This window comes from Oncorhynchus keta, chromosome 25 (genome assembly GCF_023373465.1).
Source record: "Oncorhynchus keta strain PuntledgeMale-10-30-2019 chromosome 25, Oket_V2, whole genome shotgun sequence".
In the NCBI taxonomy this organism is placed as follows: domain Eukaryota; kingdom Metazoa; phylum Chordata; class Actinopteri; order Salmoniformes; family Salmonidae; genus Oncorhynchus; species Oncorhynchus keta.
The window spans coordinates 23,454,892-23,468,846 of record NC_068445.1 but is presented as its reverse complement, the minus strand read 5'-3'; the positions used below and the strand labels follow the sequence as shown (position 1 = coordinate 23,468,846).

Below are 13,955 nucleotides of genomic sequence, written 5' to 3'. Positions count from 1 at the left end.
GTGGAACACACTATCTACCTTTCGTAGCTGTCTACATACCACCACAGACCAATGCTGTAACCAAAACCGCACAATGAGCTGCATTCCTTCATTAGCAAACAGGAAAACGCTCATCCAGGGGCAGAGCTCCTGGTGGCCGGGGTCTTTAATGCAGAGAAACTTAAATCAGTTTTACCTCATTTCTATCAGCATGTTAAATGTGCAACCAGTGAAACAAATTCTAGACCACCTTTACTCAACACACAGAGACGCATACAAAGCTCTCCCTCGTCCTCCATTTGGAAAATCTGACCATAACTCTATCCTCCTGATTCCTGCTTACAAGCTAAAATTAAAGCAGGAAGCACCAATGACTCAGTCTATAAAAAAAGTGGTCAGATGAAGCAGATGTTAAACTACAGGACTGCTTTGCTAGCATACACTGGAACATGTTCCAGGATTCTTAGGATGGCATTGAGGAGTACACCACATCAGTCACTGGCATTATCAATAAGTGCATCGAGGACGTAGTTGCCACAGTGACTGTACGTACATACCCCAACAGGAAGCCATGGATTACAGGCAACATTCACACTGAGCTAAAGGGTAGAGCTGACGAATGTAGTACGATCGAATCATACTACACTGGCTCCGACGCTCATCGGATGTGGCAGGGCTTGCAAACTATTTCAGACTACAAAAAGGGAAATACAGCCAAGAACTGCCCAGTGACATGAGCCTACCAGAAGAGCTAAAGTACTTCTATGCTCGTTTCGAGGCAACACTGAAACATGCATGAGAGCATCAGCTTTTCCGGACGACCGTGTGATCATGCTCTCCGCAGCCGATGCGAGTAAGACCTTTAAACAGGTCAACATTCACAAGGTTGCGGGGCCAAACGGATTACTTGGACGTGTACTCCGAGCATGCGTTGACCAACTGACACGTGTCTCCACCAACATTTTCAACCCATCCCTGTCTGAGTCTATAACACCAACATGTTTTAAGCAGACCACCATAGTTGCTGTGCCTAAGAACACCAAGGTAACCTGCCTAAATGACTACCTACCCGTAGCACTCACGTCTGTAGCCATGAAATGCTTTGAAAGGTTGGGCTTGGCTCACATCAACACCATTATGCCAGAAACCCTAGACCCACTCCAATTTACATACCATACCAACAGATGATGCGATCTCAATTACACACTGCCCTTTCCCACCTGGACAAAAGGAACACCTATGTGAGAAAACGATTCTTTGACTACAGCCCAGCGTTCAACACCATAGTGCCCTCATAGCTCATCAATAGGCTAAGGACCCTGGGACTAAACACCTCCCTCTGCAACTGGACCCTGGACTTCCTGACGGGCTATCCCCAGGTGTTAAGGGTAGGTAACAACACATCGGCCATGCTAATCCTCAACACGGGGGCCCCTCAGGGGTGTGTCCTCAGTCCCCTCCTGTACTCTGTTCACTCACGGCCAGGCATGACTCTGTACAGGTACCCACTGTATATAGCTCCACTATTGTTATTTACTGCTGCTCTTTAATAATTTGTTATTCTTATCTCTTAAAACTGCATTGTTGGTTGAGGGATTTTAAGTAAGCATTTCACTGTAAGGTTTACACCTGTTCTATTCAGCGCATGTGACAGTTATTATTTTATTTGAAAAGGAAGCCTGTACAGAATTTTAAAAGTATGATGTATTATATTAAGTTAAAATAAGTGATCATTCAGTATTGTTGTAATTGTCATTATTACAAATAGATTAATCGGTATCGACTTTTTTGGTCCTCCAATAAATCGGTAACGGTGTTGAAATATCATAATCGGTCTACCTATATATATATATATATATATATATATATATATATATATATATATATATATATATATATATATATATATATACACATACATACATATATACATACATACATATATACATACATACATATATACATACATACATATATACATATATACATATATACACATACACATACACATACACACATACATACATACATACATACATACATACATACATACACACACATATATATACACATATATATACACACATATATACACACATATATACACACATATATATACACACACACACACACACACACACACACACACACACACACACACACACACACACACACACACACACACACACACACACACACACACATTCTGAAAAGCCCTAGAGTCTGCAACACCACTAAGCAAAGGGCACCACCAAGCAAGCGGCACCAAGGAGCACGCCAAACAGGTCAGGGACAAAGTTGTGGAGAAGTACAGATCAGGGTTATAAAAAAATCCCAAACATTGAACATCCCACACCGCACCATTAAATCCATTATTAAAAATGGAAAGAATATGGCAACACAACAAACCTGCCAAGAGAGGCATGCCCACCAAAACTCACAGACCAGGCAAGGAGGGCATTAATCAGAGGCAACAAAGAGATCAAAGATAACCCTGAAGGAGCTGCAAAGCTCTACAGTGGAGATTGGAGTATCTGTCCATAGGACCACTTTAAGCTGTCCACTCCAAAGCTGGGCTTTACAGGAGAGTGGCCAGAAAGAAAAAAATAAGCAAACCAGTTTGGCGTTCGCCAAAAGGCAATGTTGGAGACTCCCCAAACATATGGAAGGTACACTTTTTGGCCATCAAGAATAACTCGATGTCTGGCGCAAACCCAACACCTCTCATCACCCCGAGAACACCATCCCCACAATGAAGCATGGTGGTGGCAGCATCATGCTGTTGGGATGTTTTGTTTATCGGCAGGGACTGGGAAACTGGTCAGAATCCTGTTGCGACGAGCAATCCCGTATCCGGGATCCTATTTATAGCCTCAAGCTCATTACCATAATGCAACGTTAACTATTCATGAAAATCGCAAATGAAATGAAATAAATATATTTGCTCTCAAGCTTAGCCTTTTGTTAACAACACTTATCTCAGATTGTCAAAATATGCTTTTGAACCATAGCTAAACAAGCATTTGTATAAGAGTATTGATAGCCTAGCATAGCATTAAGCCTAGCATTCAGCATGCAACATTTTCACAAAAACAAGAAAAGCATTCAAATAAAATCATTTACTTTGAAGAACTTCAGATGTTTTCAATGAGGAGACTCTCAGTTAGATAGCAAATGTTCAGTTTTTCCAAAAAGATTATTTGTGTAGGACAAATCGCTCCGTTTTGTTCATCACGTTTGGGTAAGAAAAAAAACGCAAATTAAGTCATTACAACGCAAACTTTTTCCAAATTAACTCCATAATATCGACAGAAACATGGCAAACATTGTTTAGAATCAATCCTCAAGGTGTTTTTCACATATCTATCGACGATAAATCATTCGTGGCAGTTTGGTTTCTCTTCTGAAGAAAATGGAACGCGCATGGACCTGGAGATTACGCAATAATTTTGACGGAGGACACCGGGCGGACACCTGGTAAATGTAGTCTCTTATGGTCAATCTTCCAATGATATGCCTACAAATACGTCACAATATTGCAGACACCTTGGGGAAACGGCAGAAAGTGCAGGCTCATTCCTGGCGCATTCACAGCCATATAAGGAGACATTGGAACACAGGGCATTCAACATCTGGACCATTTCCTGTATGAAATTTCATCTTGGTTTCGCCTGTAGCATTAGTTCTGGGGGCACTCACAGATAATATCTTTGCAGTTTTGGAAACGTTTTTTCTTTCCAAAGCTGTCAATGACATGCATAGTCGAGCATCTTTTTGTGACAAAATATCTTGTTTAAAACGGGAACGTTTTTTATCCAAAAATTAAAAGAGCGCCCCCTATCTCGAAGAAGTTAAGGAATGATGGATGGCGCTGAATACAGGGAAATTCTTGAGGGAAACCTGTTTCAGTATTCCAGAGATTTGAGCCTGAGACAGAGGTTCACCTTCCAGCAGGACAATGACCCTAAGCATACCGCTAAAGCAACACTCGAGTGGTTTAAGGGGAAACATTTAAATGGCCTAGTCAAAGCCCAGACCTCAATTGCCTTGAAGAATGGGCAAAACTCCCAGTGGCTAGATGTGCCAAGCTTATAGAGACATACCCCAAGAGACTGGCAGATGTAATTGCTGCAAAAGGTGGCGCTACAAAGTATTGACTTTGAGAGGGGCGGGGGGGGGTGAATAGTTATGCACGCTCAAGTTTTTGTTTGTCTTATTTCTTGTTTGTTTAACAAAAAAATATATTTTGCATCTTGGAAGTGGTAGGCATGTTGTGTAAATCAAATGATTAAACCCCCCCAAAATCTATTTTAACTCCAGGTTGTAAGGCAAAAAAAAAAGTAAAAATGCCAAGGGGTGTGAATACTTTCGCAAGCCACTGTATAGGCTATAATGTGTGAACCTGCCATAACGTTATATAGGCTATAATGGTTGTGTGATATATATAGAGCAGAAAGCCTAACGCTTGAGGTTGTGTAGTAAAATCCCTCTGAACATGATCTCAGATAAACCCATTCCAGTTCCTCTTTCATATAACAGTTATTTCAATGCTCACTGAAAGTTAGGAGTCAGAGTCAACACTGACTGCACATAAGAAAATAGGCTTCACAGTAAAATATGGTGAGGGGGCTATTAATTAAGATCTAAAAAGTTGAGTGAAAGCTCCCAATATAACATCTGGCTTTCCTTACAGAGCCTGATGATACTATGTGAGAATGACATCATTGTGGTCTCTTGTAGACTCAAGAGAACATTGTCAAAGGAGACACAAAATAGCTCGAGGAAGCCTACAAATTGAAGCAGTCTGTTGGCAGGAAATGACTTAATGTATACAGGAAGTCACCTATTAGTTCTGAGGCTGTACCTAGCATTGCATGCGCAAACAATATCCATACAAACACATAAAAACAATGGCAAGCATGGGAAATGACTGCATATTGCCAAACCTTTGTTCCATGAATCGTGAAAATAGCATGTTTTAACCATAAACCTAAACAGCCGATACTAGTTTCATGTCATCTTTTACCATTTTCCTCCATTCATCTTCACTTGTCTTTGTTTCACACGTTGTTACATTTTTCAAAAATGATCCTCAAGTCCCATTTAGACATTAATATTATGTGATATGCTTTTAGGGCTCTTCAAACATCAGAAGACCTAAAAACTTAGGTCTCCTACACAATATAATGTGCAGACAAGAAACAAGAAATATTCTAGTGTGCTTTGGACAAAGAGTAAGGGGCATGATGTAAGCACTGAGCAGTAAGCCTAATGGGGGGCGAGTCAGATAGAAAACCCACCTTGTGTTGGAATGCACGCTGTCTTACCTTAACGCGTGTATGCAGTACACCACCTTGGGCATGTTTTTGCGATTGTACACATCTGTCGTTTCAGGATAGAATATCTGAAAGTAGCAACCAGTGGAGGCATTAGTCATGGGTCTTTCATTAACGTCTCCTGATACCTTGTACAGTGCAGCAGCCAAGAGGCACAGCGAGCACACTACATCTTTCAGACTGTCAGCTCATTTTCAACCTAAAGCAGTCTGACACTATTCCTCTGTATCCTCCTGGCCACTGCCACACACCTTTGGGTGATGTAATTCTTGCCTGTCAGTGTGTCTCACTGTACATACACCTACCTGGCTGACTACTGTGGATGTCCATGTGTTTCCCAAAAGGGAACAGTAGCGGTGAACAAAAGTAAAGCAATCTATTTGTATTTATTATGGATCCCCAATTAGCTGCTGACTTCCTGGGGTCCAGCAAAATTAAGGCAGTTTTTAAAATTGTATAAACATTACAATACATTCACAGATTTCACAACACACCGTGTGCCCTCAGGCCCCTACTCCACCACTACCACATATCTACAGTACTAAATCCATGTGTGTGCATAGCGCATATGTTATTGTGTGTGTATGCATGTGTCTGTTTGTGTTGCTTCACAGTTCCTGCTGTTCCATAAGGTGTTTTCATAAGGTGTTTTTTAAATCGAATTTTACTGCTTGCATCAGTTACTTGATGTGGAATAGAGTTCCGTGTAGTACTGTGCACCTCCCATAGTCTTTTCTGGACTCGAGACTGTGAAGAGGCCTCAAGTGGCATGTCTTGTGGGGTATGCATGGGTGTCCGAGCTGTATGCCAGTAGTTCAGACAGACAGCTCAGTGCATTTTTTTATTTTTTTTATTTCACCTTTATTTAACCAGGTAGGCTAGTTGAGAACAAGTTCTCATTTGTAACTGCGACCTGGCCAAGATAAAGCATAGCAGTGTGAACAGACAACAGAGTTACACATGGAGTAAACAATTAACAAGTCAATAATACAGTAGAAAAAAGGAGAGTCTATATACATTGTGTGCAAAAGGCATGAGGAGGTAGGTGAATAATTACAATTTTGCAGATTAACACTGGAGTGATAGATGATCAGATGGTCATGTACAGGTAGAGATATTGGTGTGCAAAAGAGCAGAAAATAAAATAAATAAAAACAGTATGGGGATGAGGTAGGTAAAAATGGGTGGGCTATTTACCGATAGACTATGTACAGCATTCAACATGTCAATACCTCTCATAAATACAAGTAGTGATGAAGTCTTTCTCTCCTCCACTTTCAGCCAGGAGAGATTGACATGCATATTATTAATATTAGCTCTCTGTGTACATCTAAGGGCCAGCCGTGCTTCCCTGTTCTGAACCAATTGCAATTTTCCTAAGTCCTTTTTTGTGGCACCTGACCACACGACTGAACAGTAGTCAAGGTGCGACAAAACTTGGGCCTGTAGGGCCTGCATTGTTGATAGTGTTGTTAAGAAGGCAGAGTATCGCTTTATTATGGACAGATTTCTCCCCATTTTAGCTACTACTGTATCAATACATTTGGACCATGACAGTTTGCAATCTAGGGTTACTCCAAGCAGTTTAGTCATCTCAACTTGCTCAATTTCCACGTTATTTATTACAAAATTGAGTTGAGGTTTAGGGTTTAGTGAATGTTTTGACCCAAATACAAAGCTTTTAGTTTTAGACATATTTGGGTCTAACTTATTCCTTATCACCCACTCTGAAACTAACTGCAGCTCTTCGTTGAGTGTTGTAGTCATTTCAGTCGCTGTAATAGCTGACGTGTATAGTGTTGAGTCATCCGCATACATAGACAATCTGGCTTTACTCTAAAAATGGTAAAAAACAAGGGGCCAAAACAGCTACCCTGGGGAATTCCTGATTCTACCTGGATTATGTTTGAGAGGATTCCATTAAAGAACACCCTCTGTGTTGTTAGACAAATAACTATTTATCCACATTATAGCAGGGGGTGTAAAGCCATAACACAAGTTTTTCCAGCAGTAGACTATGATCGATAATGTCAAAAGCTGCACTGAAGTCTCGCAAGACAGCCCCCCCAATCAATTTTTCATACATTTCTCTCAGCCAATCATCAGTGGCAATACCGTCTGCTATTATCCTCAGTAATTTTCCAATCCAGATTGTCAGACCCTGGTGGCTTGCCATTGTTCATATACAACAATCATTTTGTCTCCTCTTCTACAATGACTTTATGGAATTCAAAAGTACAGTTCTTGTCTTTCATAATTTAAATGTAAATGTAAATAATTTGGTCCAATATACTTGGATGGGTAGTGTCAGCGTTTGTTGCTGGCATGTCGTACCTATTCCCCTACCCTGATCATTATTTTGAATTAAAACAAATAGTGAAACATTTTAATCCATCAATAATGACAAGATGAGGCCATAATAACCATATGAATAAACAATGTATCATATCATTGGCTGTCTGTCGACTCCTAAAGATTCTCCTTTGGTAAGTGTACTGCTTCTCCAAAACAGAATAATTAATTGTTGATAATCATCAAACATGCATTTCTGAGCAATTCCAGTGTTACCATCACATGGCATGACAATAAGGTGTTCCATAAGGACGCACTAGAACAAACAGCGTGCTTTAAATTTACATGGTCCACTGTCATTTGACTTACTAAAATCCATAAAACAGGCATATCAGCCTTGTGATATTACCAGTTACTAAAAGGTTCTGATACTGTATGCCTCTGGTAGGAGGGACTTGGGCAGTGTGTGTGTGTGTTAGTCGTACCTTAGGCAGCCCTACAGACTCCATGGCCCGTAGCCATTGCACTGTGTTGTCTGTGTGTCTGAAGTGAAGTCCTGTGAGCTGGAGACAAACAAAACAGAAATATTAGATCCCTGCAACTGAGTCTGTTGTGCATCAGAAATAGCATGTTATTGTTAGGAATCATACGCATGCAAGGATGTGCACATGCAGGCATGCAGAAAGATGAAGGAGAGTGTATGCGTGAGTGTGTTGTCAGCACTGCTGCTGTTTTTAACATGGGAGGAGGCATCACTCTGTCCCTTGGGAGATGGTTGACAGGAAGTGGGGCTGTCTGCGTTGGATCTGGGATTAGACATTTACTTTATGACGCCATGGAGGTGTGGGGGAGAGGCGATGAACTAGATAGAGATAGGGTGTGGGGGAGAGAAACTAGATAAAGGTGGGGTATGGGGGAGGAGGAACTAGATAGAGATAGGGTGTGGGGGAGAGAAACTAGATAAAGGTGGGGTATGGGGGAGGAGGAACTAGGTAGAGATAGGGTGTGGGGGAGAGAAACTAGATAAAGGTGGGGTATGGGGGAGGAGGAACTAGGTAGAGATAGGGTGTGGGGGAGAGAAACTAGATAAAGGTGGGGTATGGGGGAGGAGGAACTAGATAGAGATAGGGTGTGGGGGAGAGAAACTAGATAAAGGTGGGGTATGGGGAGGAGGAACTAGGTAGAGATAGGGTGTGGGGGAGAGAAACTAGATAAAGGTGGGGTATGGGGGAGGAGGAACTAGATAGCGCCCACTGCCACCCAGTTGTGATCCTGTGTCTCAGTTTTACTATGTAGTCTCGTTAAATTCATAGTCTGAAAAGGTGTCAATTAACTTGGAGTATCCTGCGGTACCAGATCTTTCCAATATGAGGACAATGTTCACCTTGTAGCGAGCCTGGTCCCTGTCATAGATCTTCTTCTCAGACACCATCTTGGGAGCAAAGAACTTGGCCAGTTTTCCAAGGTAGACTCCGTTCCTCAGACCCTCCTCCAGATCTGTGGTGGAGGGCAGCTCCTCCTCTACACACGCCTCCATCCACCTGGGTATACACACAAACACTGATCTCAGAAAAGGAACTAAATATATACTTCCTGCTTTGCTCCTATGGGGACACGAATAATGGCCACCAGTCCACCCATTATGGCATAATTATACTGAATGGGGATGCCCGTTCTGCTAATTCTAATGATGACAGTCATTTATATGGAAATGGCTGGAACAGAAACCGATCTCACAACAAAATGGCAACTGCTCTCCAGTCATTCATATGGAGCAATAGGGAAGAGACACTGATATCACAACATAATAACACAAGGTTATTTTTATAGAAACAGACCAGTGTTTTCTTTGGATGATTTGTTAGGAAGGGTGTAGGGTCCCGCCCTGTCTATGTAGGCTAACTGTGAGGCCAGGTAAACACGAGCAGAGACACCGATCCCAGAACATCATAGGTTCATTTAGCATCATATGTTCATCATCTTTGAGGAGCTTATGGATAACAAAACGCAAATGTTTGGAAAAAGTCTGACTCTTTGAACCTGTTGGCCGCTCATTCCTTTGCTTCAAGTTAACGGTTCTCTCAACATGAAAGCTGTCGTCATGGATACAAGCAGATATAAACAAACATAACCTTGGTCTGTCCATCACCTTGCCCCGTGTTGATCTGCGATCTAAGAGCATGTGAGCCATTACCGGGCTGACTGACAAGCCGCCTACGCTAGCACCACATAGGTCAATATTGGCTTTCCCTGTACTTATCAAAGGAGCAGCACAGTCAAGGGAAAATCAGCAGTAGACCCAGGCTAACTCAGAATGTTCCTCTGGTGATTGTTGGGATTCACTTCAGGTCTTATGGTCCACAGGACAAAACTCAATCCTCTGTCGTCACCCAAGAAAAAAAAGGGAACAAAACAAACTGGCCACCTTTCTGTATGTTGGCTACATGCTTCATTTAAGTCCATGTCTGCATCCGTAGGAATCCTCCTTGCTTCCTGACATTTCATGGTATTGAAGGATTAGGTATTGTAGGACTGTGGCAGTGGTTTAAATTTTACAATATACTAAGTGTGCACACAAACACACCTAGAGCGGCATGTGCAAGTCACAAAAATGACATCAAGCCTTCAGTGAAAGGTACAGGTGGAAGGGTCATTAAGGAGTCCCACAACTGTTACAAAATCTCTAAATCCAAGTTCAAAACAGCACTGATCAGCTGGTTTAGGTTTATATTGACTGTACAGTATTTGACATGACTGGCTGGTTTGTGCATCCAGTCACTAATCTTAAATCTAAGGAATTAGACTACACAATCTACCTGTACATTCAGTCAGTCAATGTATACTGACGTAACATAACACATGTCAGTGTGTCTATAAATTGACTGACATGCTTGAGGATGATAAACCCTCTCGGTCTGTGGTGTTAATAGACTGGTACTGACCCAGAGAGAAGAGCCCATTGTTCCAGCTCCCACATTCACTGTCCAACATACCAGTGTAGGGGGGGTAGAGAGGCAGGCAATACATTAGGTTTCTGTAAACTGCTTAATAGAATACTATTTGGGGCATAAGAGTAAACTGTTCAGGAGTATATGGGGCTGGGAACAAGGGTTTGGTCCTCAAGGAACTCAACAGTAGGCCTATAGGTGATTCTGGGTCTCGAGTCAAGATGAGTGAAATCCTGTAAGACAAATTGTCATGCATGTGCTCAGGAGGGAGCGCGAGAGAAAAGAGATCACGCTTAAATGTACAATATGAATGCATCTGTTGCATTTGTTACCCCAGCAATCATACACACCCTTGAAAGCTGAACTGAAACCACCAAATTAGATGTTGAACCTTGCAGCAAGTGAAGTGTCAGTTGAGAATAATGTTAAGTTCCCTATAAAATGTTAGAGTAAGATTTGTTTCACAAGTGAGTTCCTTGTAAAAAATGTGTGTGGGGATGTTCAACACACACAGGGTGTTAGAAGTTATTCTTAAAGTCACAGTAAAGTCCAACTTCATTCATGAGAACACATCTTTTTAGTTTTTTAAACAGGCCTCCCCTCCTCCGCCCTGTTCACTCCATCAGGCCTCCTCCGCCCTGTTCACTCCATCAGGCCTCCTCCGCCCTGTTCACTCCATCAGGCCTCCTCCGCCCTGTTCACTCCATCAGGCCTCCTCCGCCCTGTTCACTCCATCAGGCCTCCTCCGCCCTGTTCACCCATCAGGCCTCCTCCGCCCTGTTCACTCCATCAGGCCTCCTCCGCCCTGTTCACTCCATCAGGCCTCCTCCGCCCTGTTCACTCCATCAGGCCTCCTCCGCCCTGTTCACTCCATCAGGCCTCCTCCGCCCTGTTCACTCCATCAGGCCTCCTCCGCCCTGTTCACTCCATCAGGCCTCCTCCGCCCTGCTCACTCCATCAGGCCTCCTCCGCCCTGCTCACTCCATCAGGCCTCCTCCGCCCTGCTCACTCCATCAGGCCTCCTCCGCCCTGTTCACTCCATCAGGCCTCCTCCGCCCTGTTCACTCCATCAGGCCTCCTCCGCCCTGTTCACTCCATCAGGCCTCCTCCGCCCTGCTCACTCCATCAGGCCTCCTCCGCCCTGCTCACTCCATCAGGCCTCCTCCGCCCTGCTCACTCCATCAGGCGTCCTCCGCCCTGCTCACTCCATCAGGCCTCCTCCGCCCTGTTCACTCCATCAGGCCTCCTCCGCCCTGTTCACTCCATCAGGCCTCCTCCACCTTGTTCACTCCATCAGGCCTCCTCCGCCCTGTTCACTCCATCAGGCCTCCTCCGCCCTGTTCACTCCATCAGGCCTCCTCCGCCCTGTTCACTCCATCAGGCCTCCTCCGCCCTGTTCACTCCATCAGGCCTCCTCCGCCCTGTTCACTCCATCAGGCCTCCTCCGCCCTGTTCACTCCATCAGGCCTCCTCCGCCCTGTTCACTCCATCAGGCCTCCTCCGCCCTGTTCACTCCATCAGGCCTCCTCCACCTTGTTCACTCCATCAGGCCTCCTCCACCTTGTTCACTCCATCAGGCCTCCTCCGCCCTGTTCACTCCATCAGGCCTTCCCTCCTCCATGCAACCACTAATGACAAGTCAACGTCTGTCTGTAGGCTGAACCACCACAGCAGAGACAACACTCTGCCCCAACACGTGTCAACACATTGAACCCAACAAACACACCATTCCCTCTGCTCTGTCAGCACTTACTGTCTGTGTGGACAACCACAACAAACATGTTATTATGGCAAGTCAGTCCATGCCATCCCATCATATTGATTGATTCATTTAAATGGATATTTCACCCAAATTACAAAATGACACATTGGTTTCCTTACCCTTTAAGCAGTCTATGGGCAAGGTATGACTTTGGTTTAATTTCCTTGGCATCATTTCCACATGCTAACATTTTAGCATTTGTTGCACAAATCCCAATTCAAGTCATGGGACCGATATTATAATTTTGTCCAAATCATCAGAAAGTATGTCAAATTGATTGTGAAGCTCAACAAAGTAACAAAGGATTTAAACATGATGCATGGAAAAATGCTAATAACGGTCCCATGACTTGAATGGGATTTGTGTCACAAATGCTGAAATGGTAGCATGTGGAAACAGTGTCAGGAAAACTAAACTAAAGCATGGATTGTTGTCATATACTGTCCATAAGTTGCTCACAGGGTAAGGAAATCAATACGTAATTTGGGTGAAGTCTTTTTAACTTCATTGTAAAGTTACATTGCAGAATGAACAGTTCCTTGCATCTGCCCTTCATTGTAAGGTCCTTTGTTTGTTCTACAATCGTGCTAAGGAGGATTTGCTAAAATTGTAAAGTGATGTGATTCTTCACCAAAACCCTGCTGGTAAATGCAAAGACTCCAAATCAAATCAAATCATCAAATCAAATTTTATTTGTCACATACACATGGTTAGCAGATGTTAATGCGAGTGTAGCGAAATGCTTGTGCTTCTAGTTCCGACAATGCAGTGATAACCAACAAGTAATCTAACTAACAATTCCAAAACTACTGTCTTATACACAAGTGTAAAGGGATAAAGAATATGTACATAAAGATATATAAATGAGTGATGGTACAGAGCGGCATAGGCAAGATACAGTAGATGGTATCAAGTACAGTATATACATATGAGATGAGTATGTAAACAAAGTGGCATAGTTAAAGTGGCTAGTGATACATGTATTACATAAAGATGCAGTAGATGATATAGAGTACAGTATATACGTATACATATGAGATGAGTAATGTAGGGTATGTAAACATTATATTAGGTAGCATTGTTTAAAGTGGCTAGTGATATATTTGACATAATTTCCCATCAATTCTCATTATTAAAGTGGCTGGAGTTGAGTCAATGTGTTGGCAGCAGCCACTCAATGTTAGTGGTTGCTGTTTAACAGTCTGATGGCCTTGAGATAGAAGCTGTTTTTCAGTCTCTCGGTCCCTGCTTTGATGCACCTGTACTGACCTCGCCTTCTGGATGATAGCGGGGTGAACAGGCAGTGGCTTGGGTGGTTCATGTCCTTGATGATCTTTATGGCCTTCCTGTAACATCGGGTGGTGTAGGTGTCCTGGAGGGCAGGTAGTTTGCCTTCGGTGATGCGTTGTGCAGACCTCACTACCCTCTGGAGAGCCTTACGGTTGTGGGCGGAGCAGTTGCCGTACCAGGCGGTGATACATCCCGCTAGGATGCTCTCGATTGGGCATCTGTAGAAGTTTGTGAGTGCTTTTGGTGACAAGCCGAATTTCTTCAGCCTCCCGAGGTTGAAGAGGCGCTGCTGCGCCCTCTTCACGATGCTGTCTGTGTGATTGGACAAATTCAGTTTGTCTGTGATGT

At 43.2% G+C, this 13,955-nt stretch overlaps 1 protein-coding gene across 2 annotated transcripts in view; it reads right to left on the bottom strand.

The window, feature by feature from the left end:
• The window catches only part of LOC118358437 (ras GTPase-activating-like protein IQGAP1), a 90,290-nt gene that overhangs the window by 49,510 nt on the left and 26,825 nt on the right, over positions 1 to 13,955 (bottom strand). For both annotated transcript variants that reach the window (XM_035736270.2, XM_035736269.2), the window contains exons 3-5: positions 8,992 to 9,148; positions 8,093 to 8,170; positions 5,307 to 5,383 (exon numbers count right to left, since the gene is read on the bottom strand). In XM_035736270.2, the coding sequence (XP_035592163.1) occupies positions 5,307 to 5,383; positions 8,093 to 8,170; positions 8,992 to 9,148 (312 nt within the window). The remainder of the gene's footprint in view (positions 1 to 5,306; positions 5,384 to 8,092; positions 8,171 to 8,991; positions 9,149 to 13,955) is intronic.